A 26527-nucleotide genomic window follows, 5' to 3' on the forward strand; every position below is an offset into this window, starting at 1 on the left:
GGCCAGTCTCGCTGTGTCCATGGGAGGGAAAGATATATTACGACGTTCCGTGCCTGAGGAAGGCCCAAAATATTGGTGATATATCTTTACTTCCTCTGGACGCTGCGAGACTGGCTGGGTTCCTCCAGCATTTCTGTCTTTTGACTACAATCACAGCGTCTGCAGACATTCGCATTTCACAGCATTTTTGCCTGAACATACTCCAAACTTCCTTTGTTACTTTCCACTGGTAATTGTTGATCCAAATATGATCCATGACCTTACTGCATAATTATTTTTTGAGTGAAACATTAAGTTATATTTGTTTCCGGAAGATCTCTCAAATGTTTCCATGTACGTTTGAAAACTCTATGTGCATGCAGTCTTTGTCTATTACATTTCTTCACTTTATAAAGGAAGGTTTATTTTGTATTGTTTCTAAAGTTGTACAGCATTCACCAAGCAATTAAATAAGTAATAATGTCAAAACCACAAGAGTTTTGTTAAAATCAATCTGACTCACTAATGTCCTCCAGGAAAGGAAATCTATCATCCTTGGCCTGTATATAATATGATCGACTCTAAATAGCTCTCCAAAATGCCTGATAGTTTGGGAACAAATAGGAGAGATCAATAAATATTGGGCCAACTCATGTATGCATTTCTCAGCACATCTGTACAGCAAAGAAATTCATAAGCTCCAAGTTTTGTTTCTCCATTTGTGGTGTGTTTTTCTGTTATCGAAGCATTACCCAAGGACAGATGACTGAATTTAAAATGAGAAATGAATTATGTAATCATTCTGCTGAACACTACGCAGGCCCAACTCCCATTGTGCAATGGAACAGGTAATGGACTGTCATAAAACTAAATGTACTTAGCTCATTGTTTCTGAACAATGCACTGGGCTCTGAAGGCTAAAGCAAGCATTTGATGTGGGTTGGAAAGTAAATTTTCTTTTTCAATTCTGATTCTCTTTTTGGCACAACTGAGTAAAACTTTTCTGTCGATGCACACATTTAAAATCATAAGGCTAACTACGGTATCAGAATAGTTAAGAGTTATGAGGAAAAAGCAGGTTTTTGGAGCTGAATCCACAGCCAGATCAGCTAGGATTTTGTTGAATGTCTTGTCAGAGATTTGGATCTGGAGCTCGGGTCACCAATGACTTGGACTGGACTCTGTGTGGCTGCAGGGGCTGCGGAAGCGTCGGAGGTGAACCCACAGACACTCAGTGAGTCGGGGGAAGGGGTGGGCTCTCTTTTGCTTCCCTCTCTCTGATTGTAAGTCTGACTGTAAGAAGCGCTTAGGCAACTCCTGCCAGTGGTGAATCTGTCCGCCTTGCAGCAGGCAAAAAGAAATTTCATGTAATACGACACTGTTTTATTACTGTGATAATAAATTGAATCTTGAATGGCAGAGAAGGCTTGACGGCCCAGATGGCCTACTCCTGATCCTAGTTATAATGTTGCTATAAAAAGTATTGTTATGTTATTATCTCTCAGATTAAACTGTACAAGTGGAGTCTGATTTCTTTCATGTATATTAACTACCATGTGAAATAGGCTGTTCATTTTTCTTGTTTTAAAAGTATGAAACAACAGGCTTGCTGTAGGATTCCACAGTGCTTGTCATGAACTGTGTGGATGTATGTTTGAAGGTCTGTTTAAAAGTATTTGTGTGAGTATGTGTGATGTATCTATTTTGTGACCTCTAAATGGTGTAACAGCGAACAGTTTGAAAGGTTAGGTGTCTTTTCCTTTTTCAAATTTAAGAGATGTGGCCTATTTTTTTTAAATAAAGAATTCAGTGAATTGACAGAATGTAAGGTTAAACAACAAAAGACTGATCCCAGCTAAAGTTTTATTATGCAATCATCAGCTTACTGCAGCCATCTGCACTGATCTGTTAATGCGCCTGAGCTTGAAAAAAGCTTTGCGTCCCAGTGTGCTCCAGTGCTCCCTGCAGACTATACTCTTGTCCCAGAGTCTTTAGCTTCTCTGTGTACACAAGCAAGTGCCATTGTCCACGAACAGGCTGAGAGCAGATTATCTAGTGTACTACCGGGACCTGTCCCTGTAGTTTACTTTTCTTTTGGTGTCTGTTTTCAGGAGGCCACGGAGAGCATCTCTTTGCCTCCAGAGGGAAGTGAACAAGGAGCTGGTACTTTCACCCGCTAGGCTGATTTCATCCGAACACTATCAGCGTTGTGCAGGCTATAAACGACATAGCATTCTCTTAATGGAAGTTGGTGATAATGCAGATGTGCCATCTGTAGCCTCCCAGAGGAAGCTTTGGCCTCTTTGTTGTCCTCCTTGTTTCTTATTACTTCTGCATTAATTCAATTTTCTATAAAAGCTTGAACATATTTTCACCTGTGTATGTCTTTTTCATTTTCTAAAAATCCAGTGTGGTTTAAAATGACATCTGTTCAGATATTTATACATTAGTGGATAGTGGTATGTTTGACAAAACAATAATTAAACTTTATTGACTACACTTCCATTTATAGACCCATGGAGAAAAATGTGAATTTGGTACATTGGTCATCAATATAATGCTTCTTTGCATAATGTAATGATCAAGTGATGGCAATAAAATTATTCCTTTTTTAATGACCAATTTTACTTTGTGAGAAAATGGTTTTATATATAAAATCAGCTGCTTGTTTGAAACAATTAAACATACATTTGCAGAGGCCATGATCAGGATATTATATAAAAAAAACAAAAATAAATCAGTTCATTGGGAAAGCACGTGAATGTTACATATTTCCATCGCATTAGGCCCTGCGTTTGTTGAGATTAGCTTTAAATGCACCTTCTCCTCTCAAAACCAACTCTCCTCGTGTATCTGGATGAAGGTTAAAACAGCTGCATGAGTCCCACTGTGTTTTTCATGCACGGCAAGCTGTAAACACATGAGCTGTAATTGCAGTTTAATTCCAAAACCATTGTTCTAGTTTGTCGTTGCTTGGTTGTGCAGGTAAATTTGACTGCAACAAAATCAAACCCTGTGAATGTGCAGATAATTGTTAATCAAATCAGGTATGACCCGATTTATGGAATAAAATGTATTGATCCTGGATCCCTTTTAAGAAACACTTTTACCTGTAAGATGGTTCGAATGCTGTACAGTGAATGATGGTCAAGTTTATTGTCATCTGATTGAACAAATACAACCTGTTGAATCAGCATTCTCCGGTCCTCAGTGCAAAACATGCAGACACACAACCAGACATAACACACCTACAGACAAATAATACATAGGTAGGACAAGTATTTCATCTATACAAATAAATAAAATGAGTCTCTCAGATGGTGAGTGTGAGCAGTTCCTTTGGTCGATCAGCATTCTCGCTGCCCGTGGGAAGAAACTGTTCCTCAGCCTGGTGGCGCTGGCTCTGATCCTCCTGTACTTCTTCCCCAACAGGAGCAGCTGAAAGATGCTGTGTGCAGGGTGGAAGGGGTCCTCAATTATTTTGCGCGCCCTCTTCAGACAATGGTCCCGTTGTATCACGTTGATGGTGGGGAAGGGGGTAGTGGGAGACTGCAGCGATCCTCTCTGCCACTCCTATGGTCCTGTGGATTGTCCTCAATCCATTTCTCTACAGCAACTGTATCACACTGTGATGTGATAGGTGGGAAATCTCACATTTACAAGCAGGAAATTCAGATATTGGAATCAAATAAAAGAATTGCTGGAGGAACTTAGCGGGTTAGTCACTTTATTGAGCGGACTGCTGGAGACTAGCTCATGGGAACCAGGTATCGAGGCTAGAATTCATTAGGATGACATGGCAAGCAGGGTTCCCCAAGGGCTTCAGGCGCTGACAGCTTCCTAATCATATCAGGGGTTCAAGAGCCGAGAAAGGTGACTTGGATGCCTGAAGATCAGATTCGCGGTTGCACTGGACAGGAGGCCGGGCCATGCGACTACAGAGATTGTGGGAGCCCAGGAGAAGGTGGTAGGATTTACGGACATACGAAGCTTTCATTTGCTTCGCTTTTTAATTCAGGCACTGGACTAGAGGTGCCTCTTTGCCTTTACAGGGCAAACAAAAGAAAATGGCAGTAAGATTGTTCCACTTGATGGTTTCTTCACAAAATAAAAGAAGCACAATTTTCTTCCATTCCTTCACTGTAGAAATCCAATATTACATCCTGTGGCAACCAAACTTCTGTTCATTTTTGATTCTTTAATGGTACATCCATCATCTGCACATTCATAACACATGAATTTTTTTATTTATTTAGACATGCAGCATGGTAACAGGCCATTTTGGCCCACGAGCTTGTGCACCCAATTGACCTCCAACCCCTGGTACATTTTGAATGGTGGGAAGAAACTAGAGTCCCCAGGGAAAACCCACACAGACAGAGAATGTACAAACTCCGTATAGACAGCATGGGATTCGGACCCCAGTCCCGATCACTGGTGCTATAACAGCGTTGCGTTGACTGTTACACCCACCCTGCTGCCCCTTGTGTAGTTGGTGACGTGATCCTTTAAAGCCAGGAGGACATGGAGAGCAGATGAATTAATTTAAACCGATGATCGGTTAGAATTATAATCGTATAACCCTATACAGCACAGAACAGGTCAGTTTGGCCCTACTAGTCCATGCCGGAACAAATCCCAGCACCTGGTCCATACCCCTCCATCCATTTACATTTGTGCAAGATCTGAATTTATATTCCAGCTAATGCCAGCATTTTGTAATGTTAAATGAAGATCATTAAGGTCATTCATTTAGCTGTACATTGTAGCTGTACATAGCTCTACATCACCTTTGTTGACCTCACCAAAGCCTTCGACACCGTGAGCAGGAAAGGGCTTTGGCAAATACTAGAGCACATCGGATGCCCCCCAAAGTTCCTCAACATGATTATCCAACTGCACAAAAACCAACAAGGTCGGGTCAGATATAGCAATGAGCTCTCTGAACCCTTCTCCATTAACAATGGCTTGAAACAAGGCTGTGTTCTCGCACCAACCCTCTTTTCAATCTTCTTCAGCATGATGCTGAACCAAGCCATGAAAGACCTCAACATAGAATCAACATCCGGTACCGCACGGATGGCAGTCTCTTCAATCTGAGGTGCCTGCAAGCTCACACCAAGACACAAGAGAAACTTGTCCGTGAACTACTCTTTGCAGACGATGCCGCTTTAGTTGCCCATTCAGAGCCAGCTCTTCAGCGCTTGACGTCCTGTTTTGCGGAAACTGCCAAAATGTTTGGCCTGGAATTCAGCCTGAAGAAAACTGAGGTCCTCCATCAGCCAGCTCCCCACCATGACTACCAGCCCCCCCACATCTCCATCGGGCACACAAAACTCAAAACGGTCAACCAGTTTACCTATCTCGGCTGCACCATTTCATCAGATGCAAGGGTCGACAACGAGATAGACAACAGACTCGCCAAGGCAAATAGCGCCTTTGGAAGACTACACAAAAGAGTCTGGAAAAACAACCAACTGAAAAACCTCACAAAGATAAGCGTATACAGAGCCGTTGTCATACCCACACTCCTGTTCGGCTCCGAACCATTGGTCCTCTACCGGCATCACCTACGGCTCCTAGAACGCTTCCACCAGCGTTGTCTCCGCTCCATCCTCAACATTCATTGGAGCGCTTTCATCCCTAACGTCGAAGTACTCGAGATGGCAGAGGTCGACAGCATCGAGTCCACGCTGCTGAAGATTCAGCTGCGCTGGGTGGGTCACGTCTCCAGAATGGAGGACCATCGCCTTCCCAAGATCGTGTTATATGGCGAGCTCTCCACTGGCCACCGTGACAGAGGTGCACCAAAGAAAAGGTACAAGGACTGCCTAAAGAAATCTCTTGGTGCCTGCCACATTGACCACCGCCAGTGGGCTGATATCACCTCAAACCGTGCATCTTGGCGCCTCACAGTTCGGCGCGCAGCAACCTCCTTTGAAGAAGAGCGCAGAGCCCACCTCACTGACAAAAGGCAAAGGAGGAAAAACCCAACACCCAACCCCAACCCACCAATTTTCCCCTGCAACCACTGCAACCGTGTCTGCCTGTCCCGCATCGGACTTGTTAGCCACAAACGAGCCTGCAGCTGACGTGGATATTTACCCCCTCCATAAATCTTCGTCCGCGAATCCAAGCCAAAGAAGAAACATTGTTTAACTGATGAATTATTCCCCATATCTATTCTTGAGATATTAGTGGCTTTGTCTAGTTAAAGGAAACTATAATTAGAATGCTTTGTACAGTTTTAATGTTGGCATTGTACCATTAAACGTGGGCAGGTGGGGAGATTGATGTCGGAAGTCGAATTGGGTCATTATGTGATTCAATTGGTCTTAAGAGGTTTGTTTACATTCTCCGCCAGTGTTAACCTATTGGGAATCTCTACTGGATGAGATCTACAAGGTAAAGTAGTATATTTTACTGATCGTATTTTTTTCTTGCTTGCAAATCACTTTGTCATGCAAGCACTCTTGGATGTGAAAGAAAATCAGTAGTAAAGCATGGTTTAAACCAGCCATTCTCAATGGGGCCCATATGCTCCTCTCCCAGGGGCATTGGCACATTTAAGGGGGACCACAGACTGAAATCATAAAATATCTTTGTGGTTGTTGGTATGAGAGAAGTAAGGAAACTGCTTCACCAGGAAGGGAGGGCCATAAGCAGAGTCCTCAGGGAGCCATAGCCAAAAGTAAAGGTCAAGAATGGCTGGTTGAGACGCTTGCACCAAAATCTGATTGTGGCTCCCCACAATAACCTCTGCGAGTGGCAACTCTCTAAATTTGAGCATCCAGGACTAAATATTGTATTAAACGTTTCAAATATTCTTTGCTCAATTGCCAGAGGTTTAGCTGCAGTGACAGAAAGACTGACTTCTAATTTCACTCTCTTGAATACCTGATCATCAGGCTGCACGGCAAAAGTTGTTGTGAGCTGAAAGATAGCTCTTGTGAATTATGAACAGTGATGGAGTCATAGAGGACAGAAACCAGATTCACTGACCATCATGTTTATACTGACTATCAAGTGAACCTCCTCATTAATCCTATTTACCGGCACTTGTTAAGCAGTCTTCAATACTTCGCTAATTCAAGTGCTTGTGTAGATTCTCTTCATGTTGTGCGAATACTTGCTTCCACCACATATTCAGGCAGTCCATTTTCAGATTCCAACCACTCTCTGGGTAAAAAGATTCTTTTTCAGATCCCCTATTCACACTACTGACCCGTGACTGCATCGCCAGATCCTGCTTCAACAGAGTCAACAAGTTTGCAGAATGACACGACAGTCATCGGGCCTCATCAGCAACAATGATGAGTCGAAATCCAGAGAAGAGGTGTAAAATCTGGTGAAATGGGGTGAGAATAACAACGTTCAGTCTCAAAGTGGATAAGACAACAAAAGAAGACCGGGGACGCCCCCCACCGCTACACATTACAGCTCAGTGGCAGAGAGAACCAAGTTCCTCAGATTCCACTTAAAAAGTGACCTATCCTGGATATATAACATCTCCTCATTTGTCAGGAAGGCACAACAGCTGACTTCACTTCCTTAGAAGACTGAGACGTGCAAGGCTACCAGCAAGCATTGTCATCTTTCTATGGTTCTCTAACCAGAATGTCCTGGCTGGCTGCATTATAGTGTGGCACAGTTGCTGAAGAGCATCAGATCTGAAGTCAATCGACAGGACCATAAAAGCACCAAGGAGGATCACTGGGGTTGCCTTCTCCCCTGGAATCGATGAAGGGGCTCGCAAAATCAGGGAGGACCTCTACCACCCTGCACACGGCATCTTCCAACAACGACCGTCAAGAAAAAGGTCCCAGCATATCAGAGCCAGAACCACCAGGCCGAGAAACAGCTTCTTCCCACAGGCAGGGAAAATGCTGAACGACTGCTAAGATAACTCTCCATAATTCTATGATTTATTAAGAATATTTATTTTAATATATGTACTATGTATATAGATATATTGTTTATCTGTATGTGTTGTGACTGCACACATGATTTGGACTGTTCTGCACCGTGGACTGGAGAATGCTGTTTCAGATTTTGGATTTATTGACAGAGTACATACATGACATCACAGACAAAGTTGAGGTTCTTTCTCTGTGGGCCAGGAAGAATTGGTAGTGCAAAAAAAAACCCTACGCAACTTACACGTGTAAACAAAAAAAATGTAAACAGTTAACGAATGTAAACTGTGCAATACAGAGAGAATAAATAAAACCATCAGGTTGTACTGGTACAATCAGATGACAAATACACTTGAACTTGAACTTTCCCTTACCTTAAACCTAAGCCATCATGTTAAATGCACCTCTGCAGTGGGGAACGGTTCCTTACTATATATTAACTATTCTATGCCTCTCACAATTTTGCAATTATGGTCAGATCCCTCCTCAGCTCCAAGGTAAATCCAACGTATCTATTCTCAAAGCTGTAATACTCATTCTAGGCTAAGGGATCATGCATCAATGTTCATTGATGGAATGGCAGTGGAGAGGTTTACTAGCTTTCCAGTTATCTAAGGAGGACCTCTCCTGGGGGCAGCACATAGAGGCAACCATGAACAAGTTACACCAACGTCTCTACTTTCTAAGAAGTCTGAGAAGATTCGGCATGTCATCCAATACTCCATTGAATTTCTACAGGTGTACTATGGAGAGTATACTGACTAGTTGAATCCCTGTCTGGTTGGAAATTTGAATGCCCAGGAACACAGAAGGCTGCAGAAAGTGACAGATAAAACAGAGTCCTCCGTGGGCCTTGATCTCCTGTCCATTGCAAATATCCAAGTGAGGTGCTGCCAGGGGCTCACAGGAGCGCCACTCTGGCACCCTCAGGGGGGACAGCTCCGGCACCTCCTGTTGCCATTTTTGGTGAGCTCCTGCACTTAGAAAATTAGCACTGCTCCACTGGGCACTGCGTCATGAAATCTGCCACTGGTGCTTGCTTCGGCAGCACATATACTAAAATTGGAACGATACAGGGAAGATTAGCATGGCCCCTGCGCAAGGATGACACGCAAATTCGTGAATCGTTCCATATTTTTTAAAAATCAAGAAAAAAAATATTTTAAAAAAAGATGAAATCTGCCCCTGTCACAAAACACCACAGTCTCCTTGTACTGTAACCTTCCGACAGAAGGTATAGAAATCTGATGGCTGGCACCTCCAGGTTCAAGAACGTTTTTCCTAAAGAGCTATCAAGCTCTTGAACCGCCCCACACTAACATAACCACAAGAGCAAAAAAAGATCTGCCTGCACTAATTCAGCATATTTTTGCATTATCATTTATTTTCAACCGTGAACATTTATAACTTTCTGGTTTTTCATCTTCCTTGTATATTATTTTTTTAACTTGTGTATTGTTGTTTGTTTATGTAGATTGGAAGTAGGATTTACATGGCATCTATATTGTATGACCATAAATTTCATCAGTTCATTCAACTACCTGGTGGATCACCACTGCAGCCTCTATAGTCCATTCAATTGTCTGACGGCCAGAACTATGCACAGTTTACCAGCTGTGGCCTAACCATTATCATAACTTTGCAGCCCATGGATTTTATGGCCCAACTAAACTCAGATCATCTTCCTGTGCTGCCATCTTCAGGCATCGATGGACTGGTGCACAAATGTCCCCCGTTCCTTAATGTTTCCTTGGACTCTCGTTTTCAATGGGTGTAAGTGTCCTTGCCTTAGTCGTCCTCCCAAATGGATTTCTTTGCACTTCTCAGGTTGAATTCCACCTGTCATCTTACTAACTGATCAACATTCACTTGTACTCTACATCATTTCCTCACTATCAACACCATCTCAAATGTTTGTGTCATTTGCAATATCACTAATGGTCCTTTCACCTGTTCCTTCTCAGAAGTGTAAGTAGGGAAGATTGATCATTTATTTGCATAACTGTTGTAGACCTAACAAGACAAATTCTGTGGAAAGCCTGCTTGTGAAATATAAGCTGAAAACAGATGTGAATCTCATTGGAGTGGAACACTGACCATATTCTCCGGACTGTCTAGGGCGAAGAATTGTGGCGTGTGTGACATGTTACCCCAACAAATCAATTACGCCTCTCAATTAGTTGCTGCTGTCAGTAGGCGCAGGGAAAATGGTGAGGAAAACAGCTAAAATTCCTCTCGGAAAGAAAATATTTTTAAAACTCATAAAATTCCAATGAAGCCAGAGGCCTTAAATAAAACGGAAAATGAAGGGAAAGCTCAGATAGTTAGAGGGGGAAACAAAAATGAGAAAGGCCACATTTGTGAAAGGTAAATAACTGAATCTGACAGAAATTAATTAGCTCCGTGATAGGGGAAGTTTCTTGTCTATATAAACCTACTCTTTCCCTTACTCTTACGACATGCTCCCAACTTTAAATAGGGCAAAAGAATCTGAATGCCTTTCACTACTTCAAGGTATCCTAAATTGCTTGACAACCCATGAAATACCGTTTTTGGATGGTTTTGTTTCTGGTTGTGATTAATTGGCCAATAAGAGCACAGCATGTGGTCTCTTCAAAAAAGTTTCTACATTAAGATATTGCTCCACCTAGTGGTGCAGATGAGAATTAGTAACTGGATGAGCTGGATCATTTGACTGAAGAAATATTATGGGTTCTTCTTGGTAACCATCTAGTTTGGCCTTCCTGTCTCGCAATCACAGAAATGCTGGATGAACGCAGCAGCTCACGCAGCGACCAGAGGTGGGGGGGGGGGGGGGGGGTAAAGAGATGCAACTGATGTTTCAGGCCTGAAGGATACATTGGTTATATCCCTTTGGACACTGTGAGACCTGCTGAGTTCTTCCAGCATTTCTGTGTTTTCACTGCAATCGCAACTCACTGCAGACTGGCCTGGAAAAGCTGAGGGCGGCCTTCAAACCTTTGAATAAAGGGAACCTTTATCTTTACTCTGCCTTTTAAAATGATGTGTTAATTGCACATTGAATACTTGGGATATTTTATTGAACAAAAAATTGCAACAAAAGTGTATCTATCCCTTCTTATCTTTGTTCTAAAGTTGAATGTATTTAGAACTGACATATGGAAACTGTGCATGAACAAAACAAGCATTCCTGGGCAACAGACTGGTTATTATTCATTGAATCTGAGCAAGAAGTAGATTTGATAATACAAATGATAGATGAGCATTATTCTTTCAGGGAGATATAGCTTTCAGTTGGACAGTTTATGCTCGTAAGCAGTCTGGTCACTAGTTTAATGTGGGAGTAATCATTTACTTCAATCAACCAAGGGTCAGAATTTGAGTAAATTGGCGTCTGTGTGGAAGTGGTGATGGTGCCCTTCATTTGTTCAGACCTATTGCAATCAGCTGTGCGGTCATGTGGTGTCCATGCACCCTAAGTAGTTTTGCTCCAGGGCAGCTGGGATGGTCTATATCAAGGCAGATGTTCCATTCACTTCCTTCACTGGTGGTTGGAAGCTTGTTTACAGTTGCCATGGCAGCCCCTGTTGTCATGGTTGCCCCGCCATCGCTGCCACTGCTTAGTAGGTGACATTGAATATAGTTATAAAAAGATATTTTTTTCCTCTTGTCTGAATGTACCATCTGTTTCAGATTATTTGTCAACCGACACAGAGCAGTGGATCTCTAACACGGACGTTGACGCGATTTTTGCTTGAACGTAGAATTAACAGGTGCTGATGCAGAATTTGTGGTGTGGATTAAGTTCCTTTTTTGTTGCTGCAGTCTGAATGCTGACATTTATCACTGCCGCTTTCAATGAATTTTCCCATTGGCATTGATGGATGAATAATAAGAGCATGGGTGCATTTACAGGACTTGTAAAAGCAAAGCCATTCATACCACGGTGGGGGTTGGGAACAGTGAACTCAACCCACCAGTCACATTTTATATTTAGTTCTTATCTGTGCTGTGAAAAATGCGATAATGCTAAATATCATTGCTTTAGGAAGAAGAGTGCAAGGAACTCTAAATAATAAGATGACAAATTTGGGGCATTAAGAACCATATATGCATTTCTAAACAAGAGTTGATAAAGCCACTTTGTAGACAAAGGCATAAATGTATTCACAAGTTCAGGTGCCATTTAATGTAAATTGACCCCATCTGGAGTGCAGAGTACAATCCTGGGTTTTACCCCTGATGTAAAGATGTTAGCGGAGACAACGCTGGTGGAAGCGTTCTAGGAGCCGTAGGTGATGCCGGTAGAGGACCCATGATTCGGAGCCGAACAGGAGTGTGGGTATGACAACGGCTCTGTATACGCTTATCTTTGTGAGGTTTTTCAGTTGGTTGTTTTTCCAGACTCTTTTGTGTAGTCTTCCAAAGGCGCTATTTGCCTTGGTGAGTCTGTTGTCTATCTTGTTGTAGATCCTTGCATCTGATGAAATGGTGCAGCCGAGATAGGTAAACTGGTTGACCGTTTTGAGTTTTGTGTGCCCGACGGAGATGTGGGGGGGCTGGTAGTCATGGTGGGGAGCTGGCTGATGGAGGACCTCAGTTTTCTTCAGGCTGACTTCCAGGCCAAACATTTTGGCAGTTTCCGCAAAACAGGACGTCAAGCGCTGAAGAGCTGGCTCTGAATGGGCAACTAAAGCGGCATCGTCTGCAAAGAGTAGTTCACGGACAAGTTTCTCTTGTGTCTTGGTGTGAAGAGCGTTGCCTCCGCTCCATCCTCAACACTCATTGGAGCGCTTTCATCCCTAACGTCGAAGTTCTCGAGATGGCAGAGGTCGACAGCATCGAGTCCACGCTGCTGAAGATCCAACTGCGCTGGGTGGGTCACGTCTCCAGAATGGAGGACCATCGCCTTCCCAAGATCGTGTTATATGGCGAGCTCTCCACTGGCCACCGTGACAGAGGTGCACCAAAGAAAAGGTACAAGGATTGCCTAAAGAAATCTTTTGGTGCCTGCCACATTGACCACCGCCAGTGGGCTGATATCGCCTCAAACCGTGCATCTTGGTGCCTCACAGTTCGGCGGGCAGCAACCTCCTTTGAAGAAGACCGCAGAGCCCACCTCACTGACAAAAGGCAAAGGAGGAAAAACCCAACACCCAACCCCAACCAACCAATTTTCCCCTGCAACCGCTGCAACCGTGTCTGCCTGTCCCGCATCGGACTTGTCAGCCACAAACGAGCCTGCAGCTGACGTGGACATTTACCCCCTCCATAAATCTTCGTCCGCGAAGCCAAGCCAAAGAAGAGAAAGAAAAAAGATGTTAGCGATATGGGAAATATGGTCGGAATAACAGGCAGCAGGAAGTTTCCAGAACACTTTCCTCTCTGACACAGAGAGATTGAAAACATAAGTTGGGAAATTTTATCTCGGTTTCACAGAGTGAAAAATTGTTATCATCACAGGTGAACCAATCGAAGGAATCTAAGCTTCTCATATCAATGAGAAGAAAGTTAGAGAAACATTTTTACGTCGTGACTGTTGGGTGGCCAGCAGTTTACCAGAAATGGAGCACAGAAGTGGGATTAAAGGTGGATCTGAAACAAACACGAATGTCAATGTCTGGATTGACTTCTTGGTCAGGTACTGATGTAGAAGCCCAAAAAATCTGAAAAACCAAGTTGAATAAAAAGACATGTTGGAAAATCTGAAAGGGAAAAAAATAGAAAGCGCTGGAAAAACTAGGCTATCGGCATCTGTAAAAACATTTTGGATGCAAGCCACCATTATTCAGAAAATCAGTTCCGATGGAAGGTTATCGGCCCAACATTTCACTGCGATTGAACGTTTTTTTTAGCATTCTCTGCAAATGATCAATTCCCCTGTTTATGTGGCAGGATCTCAGTGATTTTGATGAAGCTGTCTTTTCTACATTTTTTTTACTGGCCTGCACTTATTGTGAATTTTAGTCAAGGTTATAGATGAAGATTTCCAATTATCCCTCATCTGAAATTCAATTTGGGGATGGGAATCCATGTCGTATCACTCCCGATCATTCACTGAGTTTGATATTCTGTTACACTGAGAATGGGTTGTCACCTGAGGAGCACAACTTATAACTGCCCAAGAGCAGCTACTGTCAAAAACACAAATGGGAGTAGGCATCAAATCAGTTTGCCTTTCAGTGAGATTATGGCTAATTCATTCTTAAATCCATGGCTTTCTTTCTCTTCACGTGTGACCAGATTGCTGAAGATTTTTAGCACTTTCTGTTATTATTTCAGATTTCTGGCATTTGCAATATTTTGCTTGTTAAATGTCTTATCAATTTGAGATGCAGGAGGTTGGAAGACAAGTTTTCAGTGTGTGGAATTGGATGTGGTCGAGCATTGGTTAACACATAGAGGAAAAAGAAGATGGTCCTTAGCTTGGCAGGTTGGACTAGCTGGGTGCTACAAGGACAAGATTTTGGCCTTTGACATTGACAATTTGGCTGAAGACGCCAAAAGTTACATTTCTAGATTTTTTAATATTTCATATTTTTCTTTGGGTTGTAGGAAGAGGATATTCAATCCTTTGATTCAATTCAACTTCTCAGAGCCATCCCATCTGTTCCATTCTTCCCCCATTATTTCCTAGTCCACAACTTCCTTCCTCTTTTTTTAAAATTTTTTTTATTTTTCACACCATAAACCACATTAACCATAATACATACTTTTTCCTTTTCAAATAGATACAGTGCCATTTTATCCCCCCCCCTCCTTCCATCCCACCCTCCCTACCTCCCACCCCCCCATCCATTTAAAGTACAAAATCTAGGATACATTAAACCAGTCAAACAATGTTGTCATTCAATAAAAATAAACAAGAAATTCCACTGAGTCAATTCTTTTCATTTCCTTCTCCTTTTGTTAATTTAGGTAGTGAATGTCCCCAGTAGATTTTTTCTATTGTGTTTCATGTAAGGCTCCCATATTTGTTCAAATATTTCAATATTATTTCTTAAACTATATGTTATTTTTTCTAATGGAATACATTTATTCATTTCTATATACCATTGTTGTATTTTCAAATTATCTTCCGATTTCCAGGTTGACATAATACATTTTTTTGCTACGGCTAGAGCTATCTTAACAAATCTTTTTTGTGCACCATCCAAATCAAGTCCAAATTCTTTATTTTTTATGTTACTTAGGAGGAAGATCTCTGGGTTTTTTGGTATATTGTTTTCTGTAATTTTATTTAATATCTGGTTTAGATCTTCCCAAAATTTTTCTACTTTCTGACATGTCCAGATTGCATGAATTGTTGTTCCCATTTCTTTTTTACATCGAAAACATCTATCCGATACTGTTGGGTCCCATTTATTTAACTTTTGAGGTGTAATGTATAGCCTGTGTATCCAGTTATATTGTATCATACGTAACCTCATATTTATTGTATTTCTCATCGTTCCAGAGCATAACTTCTCCCATGTTTCCTTTTAACTTCCTTCCTCTTCATGGACTTCATCTTCCTTTCCTGCTGCCGAGGAAAGACAGCCAACGTACCAAAGGACCCATCATAACCTCTTACTCTTCCCATCAGGGAGAAGGTTCAAAAGTGTGAAATTATGCATCAACAAGGTTAAGGACAGTTTCTTCCCCACAGCTATCAAGCTCTTGAATGAACCCCACAACAGTGCTGTCAGACTGCCCTTGATTTGTACGAATAGCTTTTTTTTTAACTTTGTAACTCTATACTTTGATTGTTTCCATGTTCTGCTTTATATGGCTGAATGAATGTTGGTGTTGACCTGTTAGACTACTTGCAGAAGTACCCTTCTCACTATCCTAGGTATAATGTAAGGGGAACTTCTTCACACAGAGAGTGGTGATAGTGTGGAACAAGCTGCCAGATGAAGTGGTGAATGTGGGCTTAATTTTAATATTTAAGAAGAATTTGGGCAGGTTTGTGGATGGGAGAGGTATGGAGGGCGATGGACTGGATGCAGGTCAGTGGGACTAGGCCAATAAAAATGGTTTGGCACAGACTAGAAGACCGAAGGGTCTTGTTTCTGTGCTGTGATGTTCTATAGTTCTATAATGTGACAAATAAACTTGAAAACCTGTTCTCTCTCACCTGCTTACACCTTCTTACACCACGGGTCATTTGCATTAGTGCATCACGTCACAGCTGGTAGATTAATTGGCTATCTGCAGGAGGAAGCTCACGAGGTCGCGGAGAACGTGCAAACTCCAAACTAACAGCATCAAGCCTGGATTGCTGGACTATGCGGCAGTAGAGCTGGTTAGTATGCCACTGATAACGCAGGTCTCCATGGAAATTTGAGTAATGTTGAGGGTGCAGAGATCCTTCAAAGGGATATAGATAGATAAGCTGAGCTGAGTGATCAACAACATGACAGACGGAGTCCAATGTGAAAAACTAGGTCTTCACTTGATATTCAGTGCAGGAGGAATTCTCATGTTTAAAGGGACTGGGTGCCCTTGTACATAAGTCACTGAAAGGTAACCTGCAGATGCTGCAGGCAATTAAGTTATTAAAGTGATATCCTGCCCTTTACTAAAGAAGGATTTGTCTTGGAGCAAAGATGTCCTACTGCATGAATACAGGATTTTTTTAAAAACTGTACATCTGAAATAATAGAGGAAAATACTGGAAATACTCAACAGGTCAGGCAGTATCTAGGGAGAGGAAAACAGACATTATACACAAAATTTGTGAACTTTTGTTTGCTGTCAAGGCACTCAAAGAGGCATCACTAACTCAGCATTCCGAACCAGTAAAAGGAAGAGAAGCAAAAGAGAGTCCCTACAGAGATACTGAGAGTCCATGGATTTGCCCCCTGCGCTAGTTTGCAGCCATGCAGCCTCGTATCCTTTCCTGCAGGGAATCCCAAATCCTAATTTCTAACCATACAGTTAGGAAACTGTTAACATCCCAGGCCCTTGGGGAGCCATCCTTTCAATGGTCACCCTCACAAATCCCGGTCCTGACACCTGCTTCTCATGAACCTGCCTCCAGCAGCCCATTGTGAGTCATTCAGCCTCCCGACCCTCTCATCGCTCCATTGCTATGGTCACCTTTTCTGTAGGATCCTCTCCCAAGCTTCTCCTTCTTGGTGAGTGGGGAGGCGGGGTATTCTCTCAGTCTGGTGCCTCATGCTGGTCTCCTGTTCCCCTGGAGTCTGTAACCCTTGTGGATCTCCTGCCAAGCACCTTTGTGGGTTTGCAGATGTAAAAGGAACCACCACCAAACCCTTTTGCAGGCCTTAAAACTTTTATAGGGCTGTCACATAGTGACCAGGCAGCAGGACCTCCCACCACCCCCCCCCCCCCCCCCCCCACACCAAGCGGAAGAAATGCTGTGCCCCACCACACTGGGTCCACACCTATGTTAGCATTGCCCAATACAACAGTTGCACCAGCACCCTGTTCTTTTTCTCCACAAATGGCTGCTCAGATCAGGTCAAACTTTGACCAAGAGTCTTCAACCAGAAACATTAACTCTGTTCTCCTTCCTCTGATACTGTCTAATCTTCTGAGGTAGAGCCATTGCTAAATCAGAACCCCTCGCACTTTTGGAACGAGCGGTGACGCACAGGACGTGGGACCAACTAAAGGTGGAAATACGTTGCACTGCCACTGATATGGTGAAACCACCTCCTTCATGTCATACCATATTATGACCACACTTAGAGTATTGGGTTATGTTCTGGTCACCTCATTATATCAAGGATGTTGAAGCTATGGAGAGGGGGCAGAAGAGATTTACTAGGATGTTGTCTGGATTAGAAAATGAGTCTTGTGAGGCAAGGTTCGCAGAGCTTGGACTTTTTTCTTTGGAGCGTAGAAGGATGAGAGGAGACTTATGAGAGGCATGAGGTGGACATCCTGCGTCTGTTTCCCAGGGCAGCAAAAGCAAAGATCAGAGTTCATATGTACAAAATGAAGGGAGGGAAGTTTAGAGAAGACATCAGGGGTAAATTTTTTATTGTGGGTGCCTGGAATGCCTTGCCGGGGATGGTAGTAGGGGTATTTAAGAGACTCTTGGATGGCATATGGATGAAAGAAAAATAGAGGGTTTTCAGATAGGAAGGATTTAGTACTACTTTTTAAGGAATATATGGGTTGGCACAACATCGAGGGCAAAAGGGCCTGTACTGTAGTGTTTTATGTTCTATAAATTGTCTGCAATTCTAACAAAATGAATTCCACTTCGAATTCCAAAGGAGGAGTATATTTCTTTTTGTGTTACTCCTGAGGTTGGTAATTACAAAACTAATAAAAACACACCCAAATGCTGGAGGAACTCGGCTGGTCTTTCAGCGTTCAAATAAAGGAAAGATATTTTCTGGACACTGAAAGACTGGCTGAGTTCCTGCAGCATTTGGGTGTGTTTTTACTACAATCAGTGCATCTGCAGACTTTCGTGTTTCACTCCCTAATTACAAAATGGTGTAAAGTTTCCAATCATGATGTAAAAACACAGTTGTCTCAGTAGCAATCTCCCTTCCAATTCAGAGTTACTCACCAGGATCACCTCCCCTTGCACTCGCTCAATGGTCTCATCAAATATTTCCTGACAGAAACTGCACGTTGGCCTCGTCAACCACCTCAGAAATAATCCTTAGCCCCTTTCACACTTGCAAGTGATCCTAGGAATTAATTGCCATTCGCCCTTTAAAGTGCCTAGTGTGAAAGCAAAATCAGCTCAACGCTGGTGTCAGGTGGATTGACGGTCTCGACCCCTAGTACAATCCCCGGCATCTGTAGATGCCGGTGTTGCAATCAGGCAAATGTGAAATGGGTAATTGCATTCTGGGATTGAAATGATGTGAGCACAGGAACGTGAAGGAAGATTAAAATGATGGTATAAACTTTGCCATGGGAAAGTCGATGTGGGAAAGAGAGAAAGGAAATAAATAGCAATAGTGGTCAATTTTTGAACAGCGTGAGAAAATTGGTAGCGTTATATAGTGCACAGTTTATAAAGACCGTGGGGGAAAAAAAAGCAATGGTGGACCAGGCTTCCAGAATGCCATGTGGCAGAGAAACCCCTCTATGAATATTCCATGCATACAGCCCTTTCTCTGCCGCATGGCATTCTGGGAGGGCAGGTCTGCCATCACTTTCTCCCACAATATTTATAAATTGTACCAACTTTCCCACACAAAATAAATTGTGTGCTTTAGCGCTACAAACTTTCCCTCTCTGTCTAAATTGTATGGTATCGCGCTACAAACTTTCCCATTCTACATAAATTGAGCGCTAACGTGCTACCACCTTTCCCACCCTGTTTAAAAATTGTCCACTACTGCTAGCACTTTCCCACGGTCCCTTATAAAGGTTTAGATAGGTTGGCACAACAACAGTGGGGGCTGAAGGGCTCATACTGTGCTGTACATAAAGCTTAATTATGTTATAATTAGGCATGATTAATTTTGTTCGAATTTAAGGTCATAATCCATTGATCAGGATTTAGGGCAGGTCCACCATCGCTCGACGCATCATGACGTCACCAGTAGAAGGTAGGACAGTCCAAAACCCGGGGATGTCTCCTTGCAAGTGTGAAAGCGCTCACAGTTAAGAGTGGTCAACTGTGAAAAGCCAAACCCCCATTCCTATCCCAGGACACTGAACGGCCGATTTAGTGGGTTGCAAATGTGAAAGGGGCTTGTGACTCCCAAGAGACTGTCCAAGGAGAGGAAAAGGAAAGATGGAGTATTTCACTGAATTTTGCTTGTTATTCAATCAAAGTCTGATCTACCCTTAGGGGTGTATTTAAAACATTCCCAAAACTTATTCAATGAAGGCCAATTTCACTTAGCAATGTTTATCCCACAACAATATCTCTTCAACAGATTATCCAGTTATTATCTCTTGATGTTTATAGCTCCTTGGAGTGTGAAAATAGGCTCTAGTGTTTTTTAAGATACTCTAAACATCATTTATTGCAAAACTCTGGCATCCTGAAAGATTACAGCATTGGCAGTCTCTTCAATCTCCTCCTCTGCTACTTTAGTCAGCCCCAACAGAAACTAAAAGAACAATGTCTCCTTCCTAGATGCTCTGGAATGAGCATTTTAATTCTCCAACTTCAGAGAAACTGCTCTCTCATCATTTCCCATTATGAGGCTGATGTCCATTTTTTAAATCCAGTATCTTAAAAATTGCTCATGCTGTATCAGATGATTTGTCTTCACTGTCCTTTTTGGTGTTTTTTTTTGTTGTCTAGAACATCACTCTTGCATCTCCTCCCCCACCCCCAGTGCAGCTTTGGAACCTGTAAACCCTCCACCATCCCATCCCCCTAGTTCTGAAGAGGGGTTGCTGTCTTGAAATATTTCTTTGGCTGAGTTTTTCCAGTATTATATTTTTGTTTTCTAATCCAGCCCCAAGAATTTTTTGGTTTGTTGATAAACATTCAGATATTTTCTTGTCAAGTATTTGGTCATTTCTTTTTTTGAAAGTTAGCATTGAATGCGGTCCCTCATCTTTCCAGGCAGTCTAATTAATAAATACAGTTTCTAAAAATTCACCGAATTAAATTCTCTGATTCTTTTACTTGTATCTGAATTCTTCAGTTGCCGGGTCTGTTGCCAATAGAAGCATTTGCTCCTTATTAACTTTGTTTTTTAAAAAACATAATTTTCAACAGTTCAGTTATATTGGAGTTTAACCTTCCGAGCTTCGAGAACTGTTGCACCAGTCTAATCAGTCCATGCATCTGGTGATATTTCTCAGACTTGAAGTCTTAAGTATTTGATCTTCAAATACTGGTGAAGGTCTTGCAATCAGATGTAGTTATTCTGAACTCTGGGAAATATTAAATGATAGAGCACTAAATCTATTTAAAAGTTATGCAGCAATATTTGCAAAGGCTTAGAAAAAGGGATCATCATGGATGAGGAGAATAAAGATCATTCCATGTTACTGGATCTGCTGGTTTCCCCAGAGACTGTGAGAAAGATTTCACAATGTTGTCTGTTCTGACTGGCTTGACATGAACACTACCATTAATGCTTTGTTGCGTGCCAATAACCCTATTATTTGAGAACCTGGAAGAGAAGACAAATTTGGCTAGGCTGACAACACATTAGTCACACATTGATGCTTTGTTTTCTTGCCTTCTGAATATTTAATATAGTTGTAACATTTTGATTAACTACATTGAGTGAAACAGGCTCTTGGCCTGTTTACCTGCCGTACCTTGTGAGAATGGGCCATTGGTGCAGATTTATGTTCAGTCCTGCTTCCATGGGCCAGCAACATTTTCCTACAATTGGTCAAAAATAAATGTAGCTTTTTTTCTCATTTCAGATTCTGATATTGATGCAGCTGCTGCCATGATGTTGCTGAATTCTTCCCCGGAGGTGAAAGGAGCTGAATGTGAGTACACGGCACGAGTTAAAGCTGCTGAACAGTAACTGTAGCGACCACCATCCATAAAGGAGGCTAAGTGGGTTCTTTACTGTGGCATATTTGAATAAATTCTTAACAAAGTCCACATGCGTTTTAAATTGTTTATTAGTGAACACAAAAGGACTCATAACGTGGTTGCGATCATCGACTAACGGTAATGACCAGTCTCTTCCGTAACGTAACACGTGACGTCTAACGTTCAACGCATAACGGGTCAACAGAAAATATCGGAGCCTCGCTCCCCACAGTTGACCCTGCCATTACAGTTGATGCAGGCTAACGAACTGCCCCAACCGCGTGCAAACCCGTGCACGCGCCAACACAAGTCCACAGCACTGGAAGATATTGAGCGCGCGCAGCCTCCAGACCCTAGGACACCGCCAACGCCCGCAGCCAAACCGACGATGGTAAACAATGAGCCTTTGGCTCTTACACCGGCCCGTAATTATTACATCTTAAATAATAATTACACAATTATAAATAACAATCAAATACAATAAATTCCAATATTATGTAGATATTCTTCATTCTTCATAGGCCAGAGGTTAGGAACACATAGCCTTGAAAAGAGTGATCTTTACCACCCCTCTGGACCAGTAAAGTCTGTAGTCTGCGTAGTAGGCAAGGGGAAAGGTCCAAAAAATACAAAAATAAATTCAGTCAATTTTTGGTTTTCTTCCATTGTCACAGCATTATATAAGGAAATTTGAATTCCACTGACAAACCTGTGACCCTTAACGATATCACGTTATTTTTAGCAGCTTTGTCAAGAAACTCTATTTCAAGAATACTGTCACCATTTGCATTTCCAATGCGTATTGGAATATTCATTGTGCTTCTGCAGGTTGAAGCAGCAGACACACATAGAATCCATTTGATCTACCATTAATGTCATAAATCAGCTTTGATTTCACAGCACAGCATTGCTTCAGCGCCCCCGAATTTTTGATCCATTACAGTACCAAACCCATAATACTGTAGATTGCTGGAGGGTTGTACATGGAACTGCAATCCCCTTGCACTTTACAGTCAAAAATGACTGGACATTCTTTCAGTACATATCCCAGAAGGTCCTCTTCAATTATTACCACCATCACCCCAGCACATCCAATATTTTTCTGAGCACCAGGCTCCATCGTCTGCACTCATCCCTTCATTTAATCCACTAAGATTTAAAGGTACAGCACTGAACCGTCCAGTTCCACGTCCATGGAGAAAGATCTCTTTGTAGTTTTCAGGAATTTTTAGTAAGTCTTGTAGGTCATTTTCTGCAGTGTTGACAGTTTTGATGCAGTCTGCCAATCTATGGCTCATTTCCTGAACACTAATTCCAAGCCCTCTGTAAACAAATGCCTCTCTCTGTGCTTCTGAATCCTAGTGAATAACCACAACTTCTTTCAAAGGGTCTTTCTGTCTTGGATCACTCTTCCAAGCTCAATAACTGAGTGCATTTGGGTGACTCAATATATTTACCCTTAACAGATTCCCTTACTTGTGGGAGCCTGAGGTAGTGAATGCTTTGTGTATTCTTATTTTCTCCAGAGGCTGGATCAACCAAGTGCCTTACATTCTGCTACATGAATTCAGTGATGAATGGTGTAAAGGGTGCCACCAGCTGGCACATGTTGAATAAAACATCAAAGTTTCCAAAGCTCTGTCACAATTCTCAGTACTCTTTTCACCCTTTCGCCTTCTCCAATTCATTTGCACATATCAGTTCATGTGCATGTCCACAAATTTGACTAGTCTGGGCACCACAGTGTAGAGTCTGTAAGCTTCCATTTCTGCTTTGAAAAATCGGATTAGGGATTGTGTAATGAAAGCATCCATTTATCCATGACTGTCCTCAACTGTACTTTCATTGAAAAGAATTTGAATACCCTCTTCCTTCTGCATTCAGAATATTCTGAATAAGGAGTCTGTATGTATTGTAGCAAGGTTGGAAGACATCCTTGAGAACATCTCTCGCTCCTTCTTTTACACCATAAAGTTTCTGCTCTTATTACAGGGGAATTAATAAGGCATGGCCTCAAAGCATCTGTACTATAGGTGTTAGCAATGTGATCTGGGATCTGGGTAATTCTTCTTACGTTTTGCTCATTTTCTGACCAAGGTTATTATACAGTTACAGGTAGCCAACTGTCTGTTCTGTTACCATCTGCACACACGCATCAGCAAAATGATGCTGTTGAGCAGCAGATGTCACCGTTCCAAAGTTTGTGGCTTTGAAGCATCCGTCAACCTTAAAGTCTTCCAGCTGAAGAAGATCCTGAATCCTGCACTTTTTGCTTCTCACTTCATTTGAACAACTCGTAAAACCATGTTTCAATTGAATACATCTCCTTGAAGACTTGCTGTTTTTCTTTCTTTCTTTCGCTCTGCTTTTGCCTCTTCATTCTTTTTTGTCCTCGATCTCCATCATTGATTTTAGCATATTCATCAACAATTTTTTTTTCATCTTTTCTCGTGCATCTGTTTCCCTTCCAAAGTCGTACCTTCCTGGAGAGCAAGCTCTTGTTTTCAATTGCGCATTGCAGCATCCATGTCTTTCTGGCTGTATTTTAAAACTTCAACGATAGCACCGTCAGCGGGAACAGTAGATGCAAAACCGGCTATTGGATCATGGAGATTAGGTTGCACATCAGGGATGAAGAAAGCCACATCCACCATTTTGTGATTAGGATGAGGAAGAACAGATCCAGCTTCACGATCTTGGAAATTCTAGATCAGGCTTTGTTTCCAAGGGATTAAGTAATACCTTCATAGGACTTTCCTTTAAAGGTAATCCAATGCAATAATGGCAGTCAACTGCCTTGACAGATTTTGAGTCTAAATCCAAGAACTGCTTGTCTTCTCTTGAAGGTCTTGGTCATCACTGAGGCACTCAGGAAAATCAGTCCTGAACTGCTGTTCCCACAGCTCATCAAGTTTCACAACTGATAATACTGTTGACACCTGTTGCTGAGCATTAACAGTTTTTCCTCCAAATGGTGCATTCACCATCCAACCAAGTGTGGTTTTCACTACGTAAGATCCGTCTCCCACACTCCATATTACATCTAGTGGATCCGGAGCGTCTGGTCAGGAAAAAGGGCAGCAAGGGAGGGAAAAATCAACCGTGGTTAACAAAGGAAATAAAGGAGAGTATAAAATTGAAGGCGCAGATGTACAAAGCTGCAAAGAGCGGTGGGAAACTGGAAGATTGGGAAAACTTTAAGAGACAACAAGGGGTTACAAAGCAGGTAATAAGAAATGGGAAAAAGGATTATGAAAGTAAATTGGCACAAAATATAAAAACAGATAGCAAAACATTTTATAAAATATATAAAACAGAAGAGGGTGGCCAGAGTTAATATAGGACCCTTGGAGGATGAGAAAGGAAAACTGGTAGCAAAAAAATGAGGAAATGGCCGAGGCATTAAACAAATATTTTGTGTCAGTCTTCACGGTGGAAGACACATCCAGCATGCCCAAGTGCGGAGTTAAGGATGCGAATGTTAGGGGGCCTTGATAAAATAGTTGTTACAAAGGAAGTAGTGATGGAGAAACTAATGGGACTAAAGCCAGACAAATCACCTGGTCCTGATGATATGCATCCAAGGGTTCTGAAGGAAATGGCAGAAGTTATAGTTGATGCATTGGTGGTCACATACCAAAATTCCTTGGAATCTGGGCAGGTCCCAGCAGACTGTAAGACAGCAAATGTCACCCCACCTTTTAAGAAGGGATGTAGGCAGAAGACTGGAAATTATCGGCCAATTAGCTTGACGTCTGTAGTTGGAAAAATGGTTGAAGCCGTCATTAAATATGAAATTGTGAAACTTTTGGAATGTAAGGGTTCAATCAGGCAGACGCAGCATGGTTTTAGAAAAGGAAGATCTTGTTTGACAAACTTGTTAGGATTCTTTGAGGATATGATGGGTGCGGTGGATAGAGGGGAACCGGTTGATGTTGTATATTTGGATTTCCAGAAAGCATTTGATAAGGTGCCGCACAAGAGACTTATCAGTAAGTTACAGGAAAGTGGAGTCCGGGGAAGTCTATTGGCCTGGATCGAAAATTGGTTGTCTGACAGGAGGCAAAGAGTCGGGATCAGTGGGAGTTTTTCAGGTTGGCAGAGAGTGGTAAGTGGGGTTCCGCAGGGGTCAGTGTTAGTCCCACAGCTGTTCATCATTTACATTGATGACTTGGAGGAGGGGACAAAATGTGGTGTAGCCAAGTTTGCGGATGACACCAAATTGAGTGGAAGAGCAAATTGTAATGAGGATGTGGAGAGTCTGCAGAGGGATAGAGTTAAGCTGGATGAGTGGGCAAAGGTCTGGCAGATGGAGTACAATGTTAGTGAGTGTGAGGTTATCCACTTTGGCAAGAAAAATAAAAGAGCTGAATATTATTTAAAGGGTGAAAAACTACAGCATGCTGTTGTGCAGAGGGACTTGGGAGGGCTTGTGCATGAATCGCAAAACGTTAGGTTGCAGGTGCGGCAGGTTATTAAGAAGGCAAATGGAATGTTGGCCTTCATCGCTAGAGGAATTGAATTCAGGAGTAGGGAGGTCATGTTGCAACTGTATAAGGTACTGGTGAGACCGCACCTGGAGTACTGAGTCCAGTTCTGGTCTCCATATTTGAGGAAGGATATACTGGCTTTGGAGACGGTCCAGAGGAGGTTTACTAGGTTGATCCCTGGGATGAAGGGGTTGACTTATGATGAAAGATTAAATCGTCTAGGATTGTATTCGCTCGAGTTCAGAAGAATGAGAGGAGATCTTATAGAAACATATAGGATTATGAAGGGTATGGATAGGAAGTTTTTTGAGCTGGCCGGGGAAACTAAAATGAGAGGACACAGTCTCAAGATTCGGGGGAGTAGATTTAGGACAGAGATGAGGAAAAATAGTTTTTCCCAGAGAGTAGTGAATGTTTGGAATTTTCTATCCAGGGAAGTGGTTGAGGCTACCTCATTAAACATATTTAAAATTCGGTTAGATAAATTTTAACATGATAGAGGAATTAGGGGATATGGGGAGAAGGCAGGTAGGTGGAGTTAGGTCCTAAATTAGATCAGCCATGATCGTATTGAATGGCGGAGCAGGCTCGATGGGCCATTTTTGGCCTACTCCTGTTCCTACTTCCAATGTTCCTATGATCCAATCAACAACTCTATCAGAGTCAATTTCAGATAGATGAACATTCCTCAGATGAGACCACCAATTCATATCATTTTG

At 42.2% G+C, this 26527-nt stretch overlaps 1 protein-coding gene, 1 long non-coding RNA gene and 1 other non-coding gene across 47 annotated transcripts in view; all 3 read left to right on the forward strand.

The window, feature by feature from the left end:
* The window catches only part of foxn3 (forkhead box N3), a 477697-nt gene that overhangs the window by 425884 nt on the left and 25286 nt on the right, over window positions 1-26527 (forward strand). For 44 of the 45 annotated variants that reach the window (XM_069915930.1, XM_069915937.1, XM_069915946.1 and 41 more), the window contains one exon: window positions 21201-21269. The exons of the other annotated variant lie outside the window; for it this stretch is intronic. In XM_069915930.1, coding sequence (XP_069772031.1) covers window positions 21201-21269 — 69 coding nt within the window. The remainder of the gene's footprint in view (window positions 1-21200; window positions 21270-26527) is intronic. 45 annotated transcript variants of the gene reach the window in all.
* LOC138753229 (uncharacterized) lies at window positions 91-2347 on the forward strand. Its single transcript, XR_011351046.1, has 2 exons — window positions 91-914; window positions 2091-2347. It is a non-coding gene; the product is annotated as an uncharacterized lncRNA (long non-coding RNA).
* Window positions 8928-9034, forward strand: LOC138755948 (U6 spliceosomal RNA). Its single transcript, XR_011352646.1, has one exon. It is a non-coding gene; the product is annotated as a U6 spliceosomal RNA (small nuclear RNA).

The sequence above is a fragment of the Narcine bancroftii genome, chromosome 2 (genome assembly GCF_036971445.1).
Source record: "Narcine bancroftii isolate sNarBan1 chromosome 2, sNarBan1.hap1, whole genome shotgun sequence".
NCBI classification, from domain to species: Eukaryota; Metazoa; Chordata; class Chondrichthyes; order Torpediniformes; family Narcinidae; genus Narcine; species Narcine bancroftii.